At 35.3% G+C, this 18,054-nt stretch overlaps 1 protein-coding gene across 1 annotated transcript in view; it reads left to right on the forward strand.

Moving 5' to 3' along the window:
- The window catches only part of LOC136037565 (protein expanded-like), a gene marked incomplete at its 5' end in the record, with an annotated part of 106,629 nt that overhangs the window by 48,395 nt on the left and 40,180 nt on the right, over window positions 1-18,054 (forward strand). The window contains 5 exon segments of the mRNA XM_065720290.1: window positions 4,254-4,403; window positions 6,257-6,382; window positions 11,705-12,133; window positions 13,939-14,226; window positions 16,629-17,023. Coding sequence (XP_065576362.1) covers window positions 4,254-4,403; window positions 6,257-6,382; window positions 11,705-12,133; window positions 13,939-14,226; window positions 16,629-17,023 — 1,388 coding nt within the window.

Consider the following 18,054-nt stretch of genomic DNA (forward strand, 5'->3'; position numbering starts at 1 on the left):
TTAAATTAAGCTCCTTTTAGTTTCTTTTTAAAGTTTTAAGTTCCATTTTAAACCTTAGGATTATTCGTAATTGTACCTTGGGATATTATTTAATTTATCCGAATTTTACTATCTGAGCTTAAACTACATTTTGGAGTATTATCATAATACTATTAAATTCTTAGGTGGCAGGCTGGAACTCATATTTTATTTTGATTATTTGTTTTAGTCCGCTAAGAAGGAGGTTCGCTCTCTAAACAAGCGGCCGTCACCCCATTCTAGAGGATCGCTTTTGCCCCCTCCGAACAGTCCAAGTAGAATTGTGTCGTGTTAACGTCTTAAGAGTTGTCGCGGTAGAAATAGATGTACCCATAAATGGAAACAGGTTTAATTTTTACGGCTAGAGGGACCGGAAGATTTATCTGGGTTTTAAAAATTGGCTTGTATTTGGTCCATTCTCTTCTCCCCTAAACTACCTATGCCAAAATTATCTAGGTATGTTTGAAGATGTTAGCCTCCTCAAACTAGGACAAAATTGGTTGTGACCAAAGTTTTCTCGTATGGGAATCATCTATCAATACGTAAGGGACAAATTAGCTCTAAAGGGTAACACCTCGGAAAAACAGATGGATCGCATGGAGAAGAAGCCGTGATTCAAGTATTTCTTTACGTCTTAAAACATTGGAAATTTTTGCCAAAAAGTGCGTGCTTAGAGGGTGGTTTTTCAAGAATGTTTAGACATAACACCTTCAGTGATTCTAGATTTTACTTTAAACCCACTTAGCTGTTTTTGCTGAAAAGAAAATTTACTCACATAAAGAACCAAGACCATATCCAAGGAGTGAGGGTGCGGAGTTTGCCCCCTCCTGAATTTCTGGTCTGACTCGTAAAAAGGTATATTATAAACTTTAACAAAATTCTTATGGGTTTTTTATAGTTTTTTTTGTAAGATCATCTGAAAAAAATACCCCCTCCTCGAACAATAAACCTGAATAGCTTACGGCCTTGTAAAGAGATTGTCCAATTGATCCTGGTCCATCTTTTAACTAATTAGTGGCATTAGAAAACTAGTGAAAAAGGCTTTCGTCAAAAATCTACTTAAAATATATTTTATTGAAAAAAGGATATATTGAATAACTTATCAGTAATGTGAAATTCAACGTCAATATGAAATACTCTGTGGTAGGTTTGAACTTAGCTTTTAGCAAAATTTAATTACTATTGACTTTCTTATAATATCAATTACGCTACTTTCGGTATTTCTTTGCTTAAGCCGGAATAAAAAGACTAATTAACGTTCAGTTCATGAGCGAAAATGGCTGCTTCATTCTATTCAAAGCGTGAAAAATATCCATCTGAACAAAGTCATAAAATATAACTCGAAACCGTAATGTCTAAAGTTTTGCTGCGTTCTCTAACCTCAATCGCCTTTAGCTGACATGTTCTATAATTGCCAAGGGGCTACAAACTGTCTGTCTCAAATGCACATGACTATCTCTGGCTATTCCGCTGCCAAAATCCCTTTGCTTCCGATACTACTTACTGTACCTCCAAGTCTGCCTTCGCCTCTACTTCTTTGCCTCAGTGGTGGCGGCTCATTTGGTGGTGTTTGTAGATAACTGAAAAATTCTGTAACTGAACCTAAAACTGATAGCTTTTTTTATTATTATTAAGAACCAGTTATTTGAAGGAGGCGAATTGGCATCAAAATATAGAGAAAGCCATGTTGACATCAAAGACTGAATTTATCAAGTATATTTCTGAGTGAGGAAACGCGAGTTTTTTTTTTTTTTTTTTTTTTTTTTTTTTTTTTTTTTTTTTTTTTTTTTTTTTTTTTTTTTTTAGAAACCCTTTAATATCATAAGAATCCAATAAGGTCACATTAGATAAGGGCTCAGTCGGTAGAGCTTGGCAAAGTTGAGGGGATGGGCTGTGATTATTGGATTTGATTATTTGATTATGGATTCGATTATTGGTCTCTTTTGGATTATTATAAATGATTTCTGGCTCTACATTTGTGACTTAAGTGTATTCAAACAAGGTTTTTGGACGTGAAAACTAGTAAAAATGTACACATACATATCAAACAATAAAGAGGGAAAAGGAGAATCCTTTGAAGAGGTTTCTGAAAGATTAGCTTCAAAAAATAATTACATAGTAAAAGAATGGACAAGTGGACAAACTGAGCAATGGTGCTAAGGATGTACTTCTCAAAATTTTCCGTAGAATCTCAACCAGGTTCTGTTTTACTTATAAAAATAAGAAAAATGAAAAAAAAAAAACCGAGTTTCATTTTGATCGAGTTAACATGATCGTTTGATCATGATCATGATTTGTTAACATGATCATGATCATGATAATTTGATCGAGTTGATCGAGTTAACGAGTTTTGATCTTTGTTAACAAAATGAAGATCGTTTTTCCAAACCAACGGTTTAATTCGAGACAGAAGTTCCAGAAGAAAAATTCATTATTTAAATATTTTTGAAACCCTACAAATTTGCCCCTCTCTTTACGAAAATATATTTCTATGTACCATAAGACACTGCATTCACATGTCTATCGGCACAGAGGTGGAAAAAGGGGGGGATCATCAATGTCGTCAGGAAATTATCTTGAGAGGGTGAGGGTGTTGGTAAGTGTCAACAGAAAATATCACGGTGAAGTTTAAAGATGTGGTATAGGTTCATAAAAAGAAATGGCACATCTATATCGCCTAAATTCCTGGAAAGATTGTAAAAAAGAAACTAAAGGGTATATCAAAGGTATTATAAATCGTAGCTTCTCAGTCTCAGTTTCTTAGTCGTAGCTTCTCAGTCTCTAGTTTTCAGTCTCAGGCCTCTCAACCATATCATACATCAAATAAGCTTCTAATTTATTTGAATCGAGAAATCTGGTCACAGGTCTGTGCCCAAGGTGTATACGATGCAACCTAGTTCGTAGCCCCTTAATAGTGGTTGGGATTAGAATGTCTTTCGTATGGTTCAATAGCAATAGAAGAATGTGCGGAATGCATTTCTTATCTCCAAGTAATGACAGAGTTATCATATTCAAATTTTCTGCAGATCTTTCTTTTTTTCTTTTTTGAATGTTGCTTAATATATTCAGTATGCTGCTAAAGTTTTAAGGATTAAGATGTGTTCTTGATGTAATCCTTTAGATGTTTAGAAAGCTTTAATCAGTGCTGGGTTGTTAAGAGCAGCTATAATGACGTTTAATTAGTCATGAAGAAATAGTGTGAAGAAAAGAGTTGTAAAATATCTTCTTGAGTATAAGTGATTAATAGTGATAGTTTTTGCTACAGTTTAAAATGATATGAGTTGCATGATTGATTTAATTCTTTCATGATCCTTGAAGGTAATTCATGAATATGTTTTGAATCTAGTATATGTTATATTAAACTTGTAGCGTTAAATAAAATAGATTTGTTTCCTTATTTTTAGCAAACTGATATTTTAGCTGTAAAAGTTAGAATTTAGAAACGTATTAGGAGGTGAGAATTTAGTGGGATGTTCAGAAATCGGTTGGTACAATTCAGCCCAAAACTATTAATAATAAAAAATTTTATTTACTTGTAGCCAAAGTCACTTTTGAACAATACTCTATAAATGAAACAGTCGATAAGTTAACGCAAAAGTAGGAGGGGCTCTAAAGTAGGCACGTAGGTCAAGTCTGTTCTGAAGTTTCCCACCCCTTTTGTGAATTACGAGGGGTCACTCCCTAAAAAGTCACGTACACCAGGTGGCACTTGACAAGCGCGGTGGAATTGTGCCAAGCATTTTGGTGATTGTGCTAAGCGCTGTGCTACAAGATGTACACCAGGTGGTGGCAAGTCAGCCCCCCCCCCCCGCGGTAAAACCTTTAAGGGGGCCCTTGGTTCAACCACCTATGGATTATAGTCCTGGATACTCCACTGGAAACAAATTAAATGTTTTGAACCTACAACGACCTCTTTAGCTTCCTAACTTACCCCCTTCTCCCTCCCCGCAACCTCCGGAAAAATATGTTTCACTCAAATCAGTTTTGGACAGTGAAGTAAGTCGTTCATATGTATATCTTTCAAAGAAGGGAAAAAACAATCTTTTTGTTTAACGCTACAGGAATATAGTTGTTGCAACAAATAGCAAGTCTAAAACTAAAAGTTGATGCAGAGGTAGATGCTTGATGATTGTCAATGGATAGCAGAAGGCGGTGTATAAAAAAAATTGCGCGTAAAGTGTCTTTATCGTTTGTGTGCAAAAGTGTATATCAAGTAAGTCGGAAACATTTCCTAGGTGGACGGGAAAGTGGAGGAAAAACACCTGAATGGAGTGAAGACACTACTGATGGGCCAATAAGATCCGAAAATGTGGAAGAATCTGATTATTGGTATGCTTGTGATGATGATGCCAGTGATGCAGGCTCGACGGGTGAACACTGCTCAGGTATTTGATATGCTTTTCTTCCCATTCTTGTTAGCAATGCTGTCGGTGCCTGTTTGACTGGGCTCTAGTCGTGACAATACTAAAGAAATAAAGAGAGCCCATACACATACACAAGATTTTTCTGAGGGTGATAAATCATGAATGATATTTCTTGGGAACGCAAATTTCGTTGCCAAAAGCTTACAGTATCTTTAATCTTTAAAGGATCACGTTATGTTTTTCAGCTTGGTAATTTTCCCAGAAAAAAAAAGTATAAATAGAAAACTGTTCTAATATTTAAGAAATTGTTTTAGTATCCATCATCTAAAATCCTTGGTGCGGTCCCATCGAATCACAATCAATCGGTTTCTTTTTTATTTTAAGTTGTATAGTTGTAGTGTAGTGTTTGTTCACCACCTTGCCATGGGGAAGTCCTTAAATTATAAATCTCAAGAAATACGTCCGCAATTTCTGCTTTATCTCTTTAATACTTAGTTTCACCGCAAGCATGGGACCCCGCATGGAACCTTTTGGACAAGTGTTTTCTTGTGAAATATCATATTGTAATTATTTACTTCTCTATTAAACCTTACACCTTATTGTTTTTATATACGCTATAATAAAGCTCTTTGACCCAAGAAAAAAGAAAAATTAGAAAAAATAAACTCTTTGTCACTTAGCCCCCCCCCCTCTTTTACCTATAATTTCGCTATCACGAGTAAGCATAGTATTTTCGTAAAAGAATTATACAGTGAGTCAAGACAATGAAAATTTGGCTAAGTTAAAGATGTGGTCTTAAACAATTCTAATATCGTATTTGTTTTAAATGCTGAAATTGTTAAGGCTAAATTCAAGGCCAAACTCTAATTTAAGTGCCCTTGATGTGTTTATTCCAAAGCAAAATTCGACTCCTGAAAATTCTGGTGGAAAGAGAAACTGATAGTTTGACTTTTATCCGAAACAGAATCAAACTGAATCTTATTCCATAGCTATATTTACCGAACATATGGTGTTTTGATAAACCCCCTTTTTTTGCCTTGTTCTTTTTCGTCTTTTATTTTGTTTTCTTTTCCTCTTATCCTTTACAATATTTTCGTACCTATACTGGGGCCTCCTATGCAACCCAACTCCCATTTAATTTATATTTGTTTTTCTTTACTTGAATCAATAATAAAATTTATGAGACCCGTGATGATGGTGATGAGAAAAGATGCATAATGGGAATCAATACATATTCTAACGCTGGAGTATTGTTGACTTTGACAAGATCTTATTTTAATTGGGTTTCTGCTCGTAATCAGAAAGAAAGCATATAATTACCGATTTTGACAAATTGTTTGTTTATGCACATTCAAAATTATATATATATATATATATATATATATATATATATATATATATATATATATATATATATATATATATATATATATATATATATATATATATATATATATATATATATATATATATATATATATATATATATATCATAAATAATTGTTTTCAGGATTTTAATGTTCTTGTCATATCTTGCTTACCCGAATAATTTTTCGAAGATAAAAAACTGATGAATCGGTCAACAAATGCATATGCGCAAACGCATTCATAAAAAAGCTCTGGTACTGTATCTTAACGACAAATGTAATTGATTAGTGGTGCCAAAAATTGTAACAAAATTAATGGATTTAGTAACTTGAAATTCCTTTGAGTAATTTTTATCTCGGAGAAAATTCGAAAAGATAACGCGATATCAGTCCCCGTTTTGTTGGTAAGCTTTGTTTCTACCTTTCGTCACAATAAAAAACGAAAAAAGTTTGTCGGGATTTGTCAAAAGAATATTTTAAGAAGCCTTACACAGCTCAATTTTATAGGTGCCATGTGTGAATGTCGAAGGGTGCGATCAAGTAGTCCTGACTTAACTCAACCTCACGTTTGCACACTCTCTGAAGATACACTTCGGGCCCACAGTCCGAGTGGCCATAATAAAGTACCTTCTGGTAAGCTTAAGAATCTTAATTCAATTTCGTAATTATCCACGATGATTTTTTAGGTTAACCTTTACATTGTGCCTCTGAACGGAGAAGGGGGGGGGGGATGTTCACAGACTAGTCTGTTGGTGCTCTCCTTGACACGTAAATTTGGGCGTGAAAATCTATGTTTGGAGATTTGGGTGTGAAAATCTATGTTTGGAGATCCCCCCACACACATTGTAAAATAAGTAGAAGACAGATATGTATCTAATTCTTCATAAGATGATTTAAAAAAATAAAAGCTAATTGTCACACAGATAATAACTAAACTGATGCAAGTCTGTTTGGCTGAAAGGAGACATAGACCAAATTTTCAATGACAGAAATATTTTTCAGTTGAGGGAGGGAGTTCATTTTCTCCAAAAAGCGCATTTCAAATGCAAATACGTACATTTTCTTGTATTTTGACTGGCTATTTTCATTGCTATGAACTAGAATTCTCTACAAGAATTTTCCACCTATACCACCCGGAGACTATGTAATCAAGCAGTTCGTGGTAACGAACTGTAGTTAGGAGCGACCCGGCTCAATTGTTTCAGTTCAGTTCATTCGGATTTATTAAAAAGAAAAAAATATAACAGTCATAACATACATAATCTCTCATCTCTATGCCAAAAATGCATGCTGAGTCCCTAATCACCTCAAAAATAAATAAGCGCTATGGCTCTCCCTCCACTTCTCGATACAATCATGGCCCCTACCAACAAAAGCATCCTTAAAAGTCTCCACCTTTTTATCCAGGAGAAAACCACTCCAATCCCTACGCACACACACACAAAAAAAAAAAACTCAATAATGGCTAAAATCACTTTTTTATTTAGATTCTTTATTCAATTTAAACTAATTCAAAACAAGATCATTTTTTATTCTCTTTTTGAAAGAATCAAAGGAGCTCCTACCTTTCAGTTCAAGCGGTAGGATACTGTAAGCCTTAGCGCAGACGATGTCAGGCGAAAAATCCGACCTAGCTGTTGACGTATGTTGAATATGGATTGGAAGATGCTGTTCGGCTACCAAACGGAATAGATTCCTAAACGGCGATAGAAGCAAGCCGGAAAGGAATCTGAAAGCAAAAACTAAGCAGGAAAGCTCAAAGAGCGATTTCAGCAAGAGAGTGTGTTTGATGGTCTTCAAGGCATTCTTGTGGATGGAATCCATTTTTTCAGATGTTATTTGAACGTCGACTGCCATACCATTGCCCAATACTCTAAGTGGGGTTTAATGATTGCATCGTAGAGAAGGGTAAGGGCTTTACGTGCGAATGTGTGCTTCAGTTTCTTCATGATTCCAAGATTCCTTGAAAGCTTTAATTCTACAGCATGGATGCGAGGAAGGAAAGAAAGGTTTTCATCCACTATTACTCCTAAATATTTTGCGCATCCATTTGCTGGTCGTTGAATTTTTCCAAGAGACGTCACAATTCCTTGTTATTTCCGGGTGAAGGGATAACAATCCTTCACCTAAAAACGGAATTTTGATACCACTAGTTACATTTAAAGAATCAAATTTTAATGGTGATTTTAAATATATGAGTTTCATCAAGTTTAGTCTTACCCATCAAAAGTTACGAGCCTGAGAAAATTTGCCTCATTTTAGAAAATATGGGAAACACCCCCTAAAAGTCATTGAATCTTAAAATCACACCATCAGATTCAGCGTATCAGAGAACCATACAGTAGAAGTTTCAAGCTCCTATCTACAAAAAGGTGGAATTTTGTATTTTTTGCCAGAAGACAGATCACGGAAGCGTGTTTATTTGTTGTTTTTTTTTTTTTCAGTGGTGATTGTATCGACCCAGTGGCCCTAGAATGTTACGAGAGGGCTCAGTCACACTCACATTTTTCCCCGAAGTCACCGGATCAAAATTTTGAGATAGTCATTCTGTTCAGCTTAGTCGAAAGCCTAATAACTATGTCTTTGGGGACGACTTTAATCCCCCACCCCAGTTTGCGGGGGAGGGGCTGCAAGTTACAAACTTTGACCACTGTTTACATATAGTATTGGTTATTATGTAGTGTACAGACGTCGTCAGGGGGACTTTGTCGCGTTGGGGTGGGAGTGGGTCAGGGGTTTTGTTGGAGGATCTTTCCATGTAGGAATTTATCATGAGGGAAGAGAATTTCCATGAAGGGGGGCGCAGGATTTTCTAGCATTAATAAGAAAAAACGATGAGAAAAAAAGTTTCACCTGGAAGTAATGAGTAGCATTAAAACTTAATACGAACATGAAATATTACATATGTAAGGGGGTTCTTCTCCTCCACAATACCTTGCTCTTTACGCTAAAGTATTTTTAGTAATTTCAACTATCTATTCTACGGCCTTTGTGATTCAGGGGTCATTCTAAAGATTTGGGATAAAATTCAAGCTTTAGTGTAAAGAGCGAGGTATTGCCGAGGGGGCAAACCCCCTCATATACGTAATAAATGTACACAAATACAGAAGTTCGTTACGTAAGTTAATCCGTAAGGTACATATGTTTATACGAACAAAAACGTTCGTACAAAAAATAAAATAGATATATTATAGATAGATAGATATATTATAGATAGTATTTTTTATATATTTTTATAGTATATATCTCATAGTATTTATAGCCTATATTTATATGTTTTGTAGTATTCTTATAGAAAGTATAGATAGATAATAACTTTTTATAGATAGATAGTAAATAATCTTGCGCTTTTTATAGATAGATGTATTATAGATAGTATTTTTATAGTATGTGTAGTATACATTTATGCATTTTGTAGTATTTTTACAGGTAGTATAGATAGATAGTAACTTTTTATAGATTGATAGTAAATACTCTTCTTAAGTCCCTTTGATTTACAGTGTGGCTCCTTTTTCTCTAAATGTCGTTTTTTAACCTTCGACAAATATTTCTCCATTATATTTCAGTATTGGGTAATTTAACTTCACTGATTGATATTTTCTTTGGTGGTCCATCCACGAGCCTTTTTTTTGGGGGGGGGGGATTTCAGTTCCATCCTGATAATTGTGAAGGCATTAATAGTTTCATGTATTCATTAATGTATTCATATTTACTGCAAATAGTCAAGGGTCACAAGAGGGTGAGTATGGGTAAATTTATGTGATTACCTTATGTAGTACTCACGAGATATTGCCTTGCTTCAGATTTATTGCTCAATTTCAAATTGGAAACATGGAAATAAATTAAAAAGCTGGCCTTTGGTTCTTAGGACAAGGATCTTGTTTATTATTTATAACAAAGATGACGTTTCTGTTTATCTTGGGTTTGCCAAATTGTCTTATACGTGTTTTCCTTCCCTTTTAAAGGGGAAATGAAATTAGAATGTTTTTTTCTCTATTTTTTTTTTATTTATTTTAGTGGCAAAGACAATTCAGAGTATTTTGCCGCGCCTAAAGCTTGTGCTTTCCAGGGAAATTGCCTTTCCAGAGAATTGGTTGGTTTTGGACTCGACTGATTCACCTCAAACGCTAAGCTTTACGAAAAATGTTGTTCAAACCCGCTTTATAGGGCTATAATGAGAGAAAGTTTTAGATGACAAGGGCACGTTCTGCAGATGAAGGATGACGGATTGCCAAAGATCGTATCGTCCTCGTCGACCAACCATCAGGGTCCAAACGGAAAGCAGATCCTCCCCGAATGGGATATGAACATGTCGTAAGGAAAAATTTTAGGGAATGCGAACTTCTTGGGAGGGTGTAAAGAGGGACGCTTTGAATAGACTAGGATGGAGAAGCTTGTGCAGTTCTGTTGGCCTCGGGTGGCATGGTGCTCCAGTGAGTTGCGATTGTTAGTAACAGTAATAAAGGCAGTGTCTGACTTTTGAGAAAAATGTCAAAAATTGTTTGTAGAGCCGCCTTCAAAGGGAGGATCAGTAGGGCAATGTGGATTAAAAGGACGAAAGCGTGATTGAAATACATTGCCCATGATACTCCTTTTGAAAATAGCCTAGCAAACAACATTTGGTAATTTGCTTAAAAGTGTGAAATACTTTAGGATTTTCAGCTTTGGGGTTTTCAATTGTTTCCAGATTTTGAAAGCGCTCAGGTACGACCCTAGACGTGACTTCGACGATATGTACATGATTGATTTATAGTAGCATGCTGATTTTTCGTATACATATATTGTGTCTTCAAAACAGTTTTAAACTTGGTGTAAGTTTTTTCTTTTTTCGAAATGGGTTGACTCAAGAAGAAATTGAAATTGATAACAGGTATCCATCTTTATCCCCCTCTTCGTTTATGAGAGAAAACAGTAGTTTGACTGATAAGCTAAATAAGTATGATTATTTTTCATTTCACAAGATAATTTTAAAAGCCATTAGATGGTTTAAATTGCCCCATCATGTCTTTTTTGTAGATTTGAAATGTTTTTCTTAAAGAAAAAACGGCTTAGATGAATGTAAAAATGGTACGAAGAAAACGGCCTGCTAAGTTTTTCCTTAAAAAAAAAAGAGGCCAACATTGACAGTTTCTCAGGATAATCCGTATTTTTACAGTCTGAAAAGCTTTTTTGTGTGTACCTACCAAGGATAAAGGAATGATTTTGGAAGCAGCTTTGCAAAATTTCCTTATGATTGTGCATCCCCTGATTGGGAGCAATTTTTTTGTTGAGATAAATGACTACCTATGTAAGATTTTTTTTTAAATGTGTTTTAAATTACTCGTTTTTATCAAAACCTACTAATGAGTAACATTACAAAACCGGTAAAAGTAACCAGTATACAAAAAAATTCACCATTTACTCCACCCTTTCTAAATGCTCAAAGTTGCATTTAAAAAAAGGAGAAAACAATAATAATAAATAAACAAAAAGACCAGCTACGGTGGCCTTTTAGTAAAATCAAACTTTTTTTATTTTAAATCACCGGAAAATAGTTTATTTTTTCAAAATATTAACGGACCTTCGAAAAGGTAAGTTCATTAACTCCTTTTTCCCAACATTTAATTTGAAAATGCAAAGTTAGCTGTGGACATAGTATTTTCGCATGGAATCACAGAACTAATAATATCTCATGATAAAAAAGAGAGTCTTAAACAGTGTTTTTTATAATTAGTTCGAATATAATAATACTCCCCCCCCCGGAAAAACATAATTTACCTAAAAGTGAACGAAAAGAAAGACAATCCTAATTTAAAAAAAAATACATTTCGAATCCCTTAGCTAAAAGGAGAATAATTTTGCAATCTGCAACTACGATCAAAAACACATGCAAAGTAAAAAAAAAAAATAACAAAAGAAAAAACAGCTGTTTTGATCATATCTTTTATATTCAGTTCAAGTATTATTAATTTTCAGGAATCTCTGAAAGTAGTAGTTTGGTAGTGAGTGTTGGAAACACCCAGGATTCAGATTGTCATAGTGTATTTCATGGTTATTTGAGTAGTGAGGATTCCACAAAAGCTCAAAAATTTTATTTAGATGAACCTCAGTGCATTAGCAGTGAACAAAGTACCTTGACAAAAAAAGATTCAAAAGATTTAAGTGTTATTATTAACAATGCCTTGATAAATCAAAGAACTTCGCCAATTCAAACTGGAACTTTGCCAAGAAGTTGTCATAGTCAAAGTGGTACGTTACAGAGGGAGAGAAAGGAGAAAGAATCTCCCTTGGGCTTAGACCTGACTGTACAAAGTGCGGTGCCATCTGGTGGTACGTATCCTCGTCGTAGTACAATTAGTTCAACCTTCGATACGGACTCCGATTATGTAGAGTTTTCACCTGCAGGTAAGCTAATTTGTTTGACTTATACTGTATAATTTAACGATAAAAGCCTATTCTAGAAATAATAGCTATTGCTGCGGTTTTTTAGAAGGATTGAGTAAGTAGTAAAAACTGGAGAATTGTCAATGATTACTATTACAGGTGAATCACAAAAATAATTTGGGACTCAGGCCACAAGGGACCCATTGCTTCCGCACAAAAAAATTGTAATAATATAGCGCCAATACCCGCTGGATTATAGATACCCTCCTTAAGCGTGGTATTTTGGACCAGGGACCTCTCTCTGTTTCCCCTTTATGGAAGAGCCTCCTTAAAATTGTCAAGATGTCCACCATTGTTTTCCCTTATCTCAAATACCCCCCTTCCAGCTTCAGAACGGCTTGGTCAGGCACTACTCTTCTCTCAAAAGAGAGTGGAGAGTCACCAACCACTAACCAGCCATCGGCAACAAGCGTTGCCAGATCTCCAGAACTGGCACAAGTAAGAGAACTTGATTTTCCCAACTCGGATTGCTCCTCAAGGGATCTACTTTGCATGACTATGTGCTTCGTATGCCCAAGGGGATTACCCCTTCCCCGGGCATGATTTTGGAAGCCATTATTGGCTTTACTCTCTCCAATCTCAGCAGCGTATTCCATAAAATAATCCGAAATAACCCGAATAACCGAAAATAATCCGAAAATAACCAATTCTGCTTTGGTTTTCTGCATCTTTTATTTAATTTGTAGTTGTAAGTAGTTGTTTTTTTATTTGCCATCTTTCTTTTCTTTACCTGTTCCACGTTATAGATGAACCCGAATTTCAGTCTGATGTTTCTTTTATTTATTTATTTTTGGCCATCGAGAAAAACCCGAATTAAATGGTCGTAATTAATTTAATGACGCCATAATTTTGAAACGACGATAAGAATATTCTAGTTTGCTAGTGTGCTAATTTGCTATTCTAGAATTCCCCGAATTTAAACAAAACATATGAACTACTATACGCAGCCACAGACTCTTCAAAGGGACAAAAAAATTGTTTATCAGATTCTATTAGTATTATAAGGGGATTTGGAGAGATAGAAGGGTGCAACCCACAGGGGCGCCTGGTTTAATTTTGAAGTGGGACAAACGAAGTTATTTTAAGATTAAATGAAGAAATATCCGAGGAAAGTCCCAATTTTTTTTTTTTGGTATGTTGTATTAGCTGTTGAAAGATTAAAATTTTAGTTTTATTGTCGTAATGCACTGTTTTATAACTTTAATTCTCTCTAAACGTTCGGAATTCCTGTAAAAAAAAAAAAAACAATTTGGCCAGGGTGTTAAAGGGAAATCAGCCTGTAAGCCAAATGGTAGTCGAAAACCCCAGATATGGCTTAAAAATCCAGTAGTGAAAACCCCTGAGCATTTATAATTAAACCAGGTCACTTTTAGGATACCTGCACACAGTGGAGATAGAGGAAACCCTTTTTGCCCGAAAACCCCTCTCTAGAGGAAATTGGAGTATTGGTTAAATTTGTTTTGTTTTGGACAAAACTGAAAGTAATCATCCAATACCCTCCTCCCCATAGAATACTGATTGTTTCTGTCCAATACTATCGTTTTCCCTAGCTTCGCTCAAGGGGGGGGGGGTAATTCCTTCAGATTTGGTTCGAAAGATTAATCTTCTGAAAAAAAAACCTGAAAAGTTCAATCTGGAAACACATCATTCGTATACGTTTGACTTCTTCTTCCTTATTCTGTAAAATCTAAGCATACCGTACTAAGTATAGTTTACTCTTATAGTTGTTTTTAATAAAACGAAATGTAATAAAGATCTATTTGTAGATACGAGACAATTATTCACCTCTTATGATACTTGCCAACATCGAATCCCTCTCTCAAAACCTGAATCTCAACGAAAGAAAATCGAAGAAAAAGAAAAACCAACAACAATGGTATTTGGCTCTCACACTGTACCAAGAAATGTGGCAATGGCGACAATCACTCCTGTGCCACTTGCCACAAAAGGCTGTGCCGTTGCCATACAAGCTGAGACGGTAGAAAAGGGGCCAATAGAAGCACAAGCTCGATTTATAAGGTCGAAGCCAACAATCATTATACAACAAGCTCATGGCAAGTTTTTCTAATTCCAGTAGAATAGTTGTAATTATACAAATATTTAGAATAGTTTGATATAAAACAACTTTGTTGTAATTTGATGAAACAGAGAAAAAAAGTTTTGTTGTAATTTTAGGAAAAAAGAAAAAGAAATTAAACTGAAATTATAGCAGAAAAAAAATCAGAATTCCAGTACTAATTTTTTGAATTATCACCATCTTTTGATGACGGCTAATCGCACCATAACTTGACGTTTATAAGTAATATTTATTATTATTATATTAATATATTTAATATTAGTATTTTGCTAGCCCGAGCTCATGGCCCCGGCACTCGGGACGTGATAGGTTGGATATAATTGATTATCTAATTACATAACAGCATAATCATCAGGATGTTTTTTAGTTTTAAATCTTTCCTGTTGCTGCATCAAACTTCCTGTTGTATCAAACCCCTTCATTTAAATGTATGAAAAAAAATCAACCGTTTATAGGATTGTTTTTCCCTGGGGATTCTGTGATTCTCACTGTTGTTTTTTTTCTAACTGCAGATTTCATTTAGGATTCCTTGCAATACTTATTGTCATATATCCTCTAGCCACATACCTCGTTGCGCTTCATTTTCGTGAATCTCTACCTCAGGCATTTGTCCATACATTTTACCTAAGTTGTTCTGGTTCATCCATCACGTCATGCAAAATCAGTTTTGCATGACGTGATGGATACCAAAAAATTGGTTTCCCAGCTTTTCCCCTGCTTTTTATGTCTCTGCTTTAATTGTATTGTTAAATAATTCAGTAGCAACCTGGAATTTCACAGTGCCTCTGTCCTCTGACATACCAAAATTCCGCATTGGTGCAATCATCGCTTATTTTTTTTTATTTTTTTTCGTTATAGGGTGGAAAATTGGCAATTTCAATGAACTAAGAAATTATGACGTGAATTAAATTCCTCCTTCCTGTTTATCCTTTACAGACGCTGAAATACCAAGTTCCTTGTTCCATTGTAATTTCTTAGATTATTGTCTAAATTACGCAATTGTACAATTATCGTGTTATTCTTTAAGTCACATTTTTGTTTGCAATTTAATGTGATTTTGCTGCTTCTTGTTCCTTGCTTTATAGGTACTAAAATCAATTTTGACTTTTTTGTTTATCCTTCACAGACTCACACATACTACACTAACACGCTCCTTCATTTCATGTAATTTTGCTTCGTCTACTAATGGCAAATTTTGTTGTGCAAAATTTTCGTTTGTAATTCTGTATGATTTTTGCTGTTTCTTGTTCCATCTCTTTTTCTTCGGCTGTTGTAAGTCATTTGTCATCTTTTGTGATTTTGAATAAATAATAGATACAAAATTTTCTACGACCACTCCTGCGGGGGGAGGGGTGCAATCTATGCTCTCGAAATGTGCTCCTAAATATGACGTCACATATATAAATTTTTTTCAAAAATTAAAGGCTGTTGACAATTTTTCTCTAACTCATGACCCTATCTACATTGTTTTTTAGGTCAGAAAATGCCAAGGAACTAATTTAAAAAAAAAAATGGAGTCATTTTCGAGAAAAAATTTATAAATAAATAAACATATACAATTATTGCCTGTTTAAAGGAAGCAGATGGATATTTAATATTTGTTTTAAGAAAATACTTGAATGATCATTACTCTGCGCTCGATGTTATAATTTATATTTGTTTTGTCGTATTTTAGTTTTGTTGTATTTCGTTATAATTCATGTTCAAATTCATGTGTACTAATAGTTATAAACCATAGTTCTGACAATATAGGGGGAGGCGAAAAATGCTCTGCAAAATCCGCAGGGGTGATACTGCCCCCCTCCCTCGTAATTGACGCCCTTGATTGCATCGTAAGTTATGTTAACGGAAACCCTAATTTTTAGAAAATTCTTCAGAAGAACAAGCTTAGAAAGTGACAATACTAGTTAAACAAATGTAAAAATTTCGAGTCTTTGCTGCGATCCTCGAATAAGGGAGAGAAAAAAAAAATCGAAAATCCAGACGTCTAACATAAAACCGTTAACAAAATGACCTTCTATGGAGAAAACTCGTCCAAATTGCTTCCCAACTAAGTTTGATTTTTGTACATATCGTTAAAAAAGTTTAAAATACACTTGAAAACTTTTGCTGTGTCTTCAAATATATAACCTGTGTCGCTTAGACTTTAATTAAGTGATGTTCAAATAAGACGGGAACACACTTCTTAACTTCTGGGCAATGCGGTGGGTCCGTGGGAGGCTAGAAAGTACGGAGAAATTACATTTTCAGGCCGTGAAGATTTTTTAGGGAGAAGGTGATAAAATACACTTGCTTCCTTTACGCAGGAAATACTAAATTTAAATAAATTTAAATAATATTAATTTAATATTAAATTAAAATAAAAAATGACTTTTTTAGAGTTTGTGCCAACAACAGCTGCGCCTAGTTTTGCTCAGCCAGTGAAATGTACATTCACGATACCCCCACCTGCATATCCTGGCACTCAATTCACTCCTATCCATCCTTCAAAAAAGGTAGCTCCAGTACAATTTGTGGCACAACCGAAAGTAACAGAACCAATACCAAATTGCTTAGATAAAGTTGAGTTTTTACAACGACTCCAATCTGGCATAAATGAAGAGAGGCAACCAATTATCCGTGCAAATAATTATTTAGATGTGAGAGCGTCGAATACCTTATCCAAACCTCAAAAGGAGAAGGAGAAGATACAAGATGAACAATACCTTCTTGGCATACCTCCACCACCTCAATACCCTGGGCATGCCACGTTCGGACCCACCTATAAAAATCAGGTTTGGTTTCATTATGATCTCTCTCTCTCTCTTCCTTTTTTTTATGGCACTTGGTATTGACCAAGTGACATAAAGCAATCGCAAATTCTGTCGGTCTGTCTGTCGGTCCCGGTTTTGCTACTTTAGGCACTTCCAGGTAAGCTAGGACGATGAAATTTGGCAGGCGTATTAGGGACCGGACCATATTAAATTAGAAATAGTCGTTTTCTCGATTTGACCACCTGGGGGGGGGTGAGGGCCCCGATAATTCGGAAAAAATAGAAAAAATGAAGTATTTTTAACTTACGAATGGTTGATCAGATCTTCATGAATTTGATGTTTGGAAGGATATCGTGTCTAGAGCTGTTATTTTAAATCCCGACCGGATCTGGTGACATTGGGGGGGAGTTGGGAGGGGGAAACCTAAAATCTTGGAAAACACTTAGAGTGGAGGGATCGGGATGAAACTTGGTGGGAAAAATAAGCACAAGTCCTAGATACATGATTGACATAGCCGGAACGGATCCGCTCTCTTTGGGGTAGTTGGGGGGGGGGGGGTTAATTCTGAAAAATTAGAAAAAATGAGGTATTTTTAACTTACGAACGCGTGATCGGACTCAATGAAATTTAATATTTAGAAGGATATCGTATCCCAAAGCTCTTAATTTAAATCCCGATCGGATCTGGTGACATTGGGGTGGGGGAACCTAAAATCATGGAAAACGTTTAGATTGGAGGGCTCGGGATGTAACTTGGTGGGGAAAATAAGCAGAAATCTTAGATACGTGGTTTACATAATTGGAGCGGATCCGCTCTATTGGGGGTGGGGAGTTAATTCTAAAAAATTAGAAAAAATGAGGTATTTTTAACTTACGAACGGGTGATCGGATCTCAATGAAATTTGATATTTAGAAGGATATCGTGTCTCAGAGCTCTTATTTTAAATCCCGACCGCATCTGATGAGATTGGGGGAGGGGAGTTGGGAGGGAGTTTGAGGTAGGGGAACCTAAAATCATGGAAAACGCTTAGATTGGAGGGATCGGGATGAAAC

This window comes from Artemia franciscana, chromosome 2 (genome assembly GCF_032884065.1).
Source record: "Artemia franciscana chromosome 2, ASM3288406v1, whole genome shotgun sequence".
Lineage (NCBI taxonomy): Eukaryota > Metazoa > Arthropoda > Branchiopoda > Anostraca > Artemiidae > Artemia > Artemia franciscana.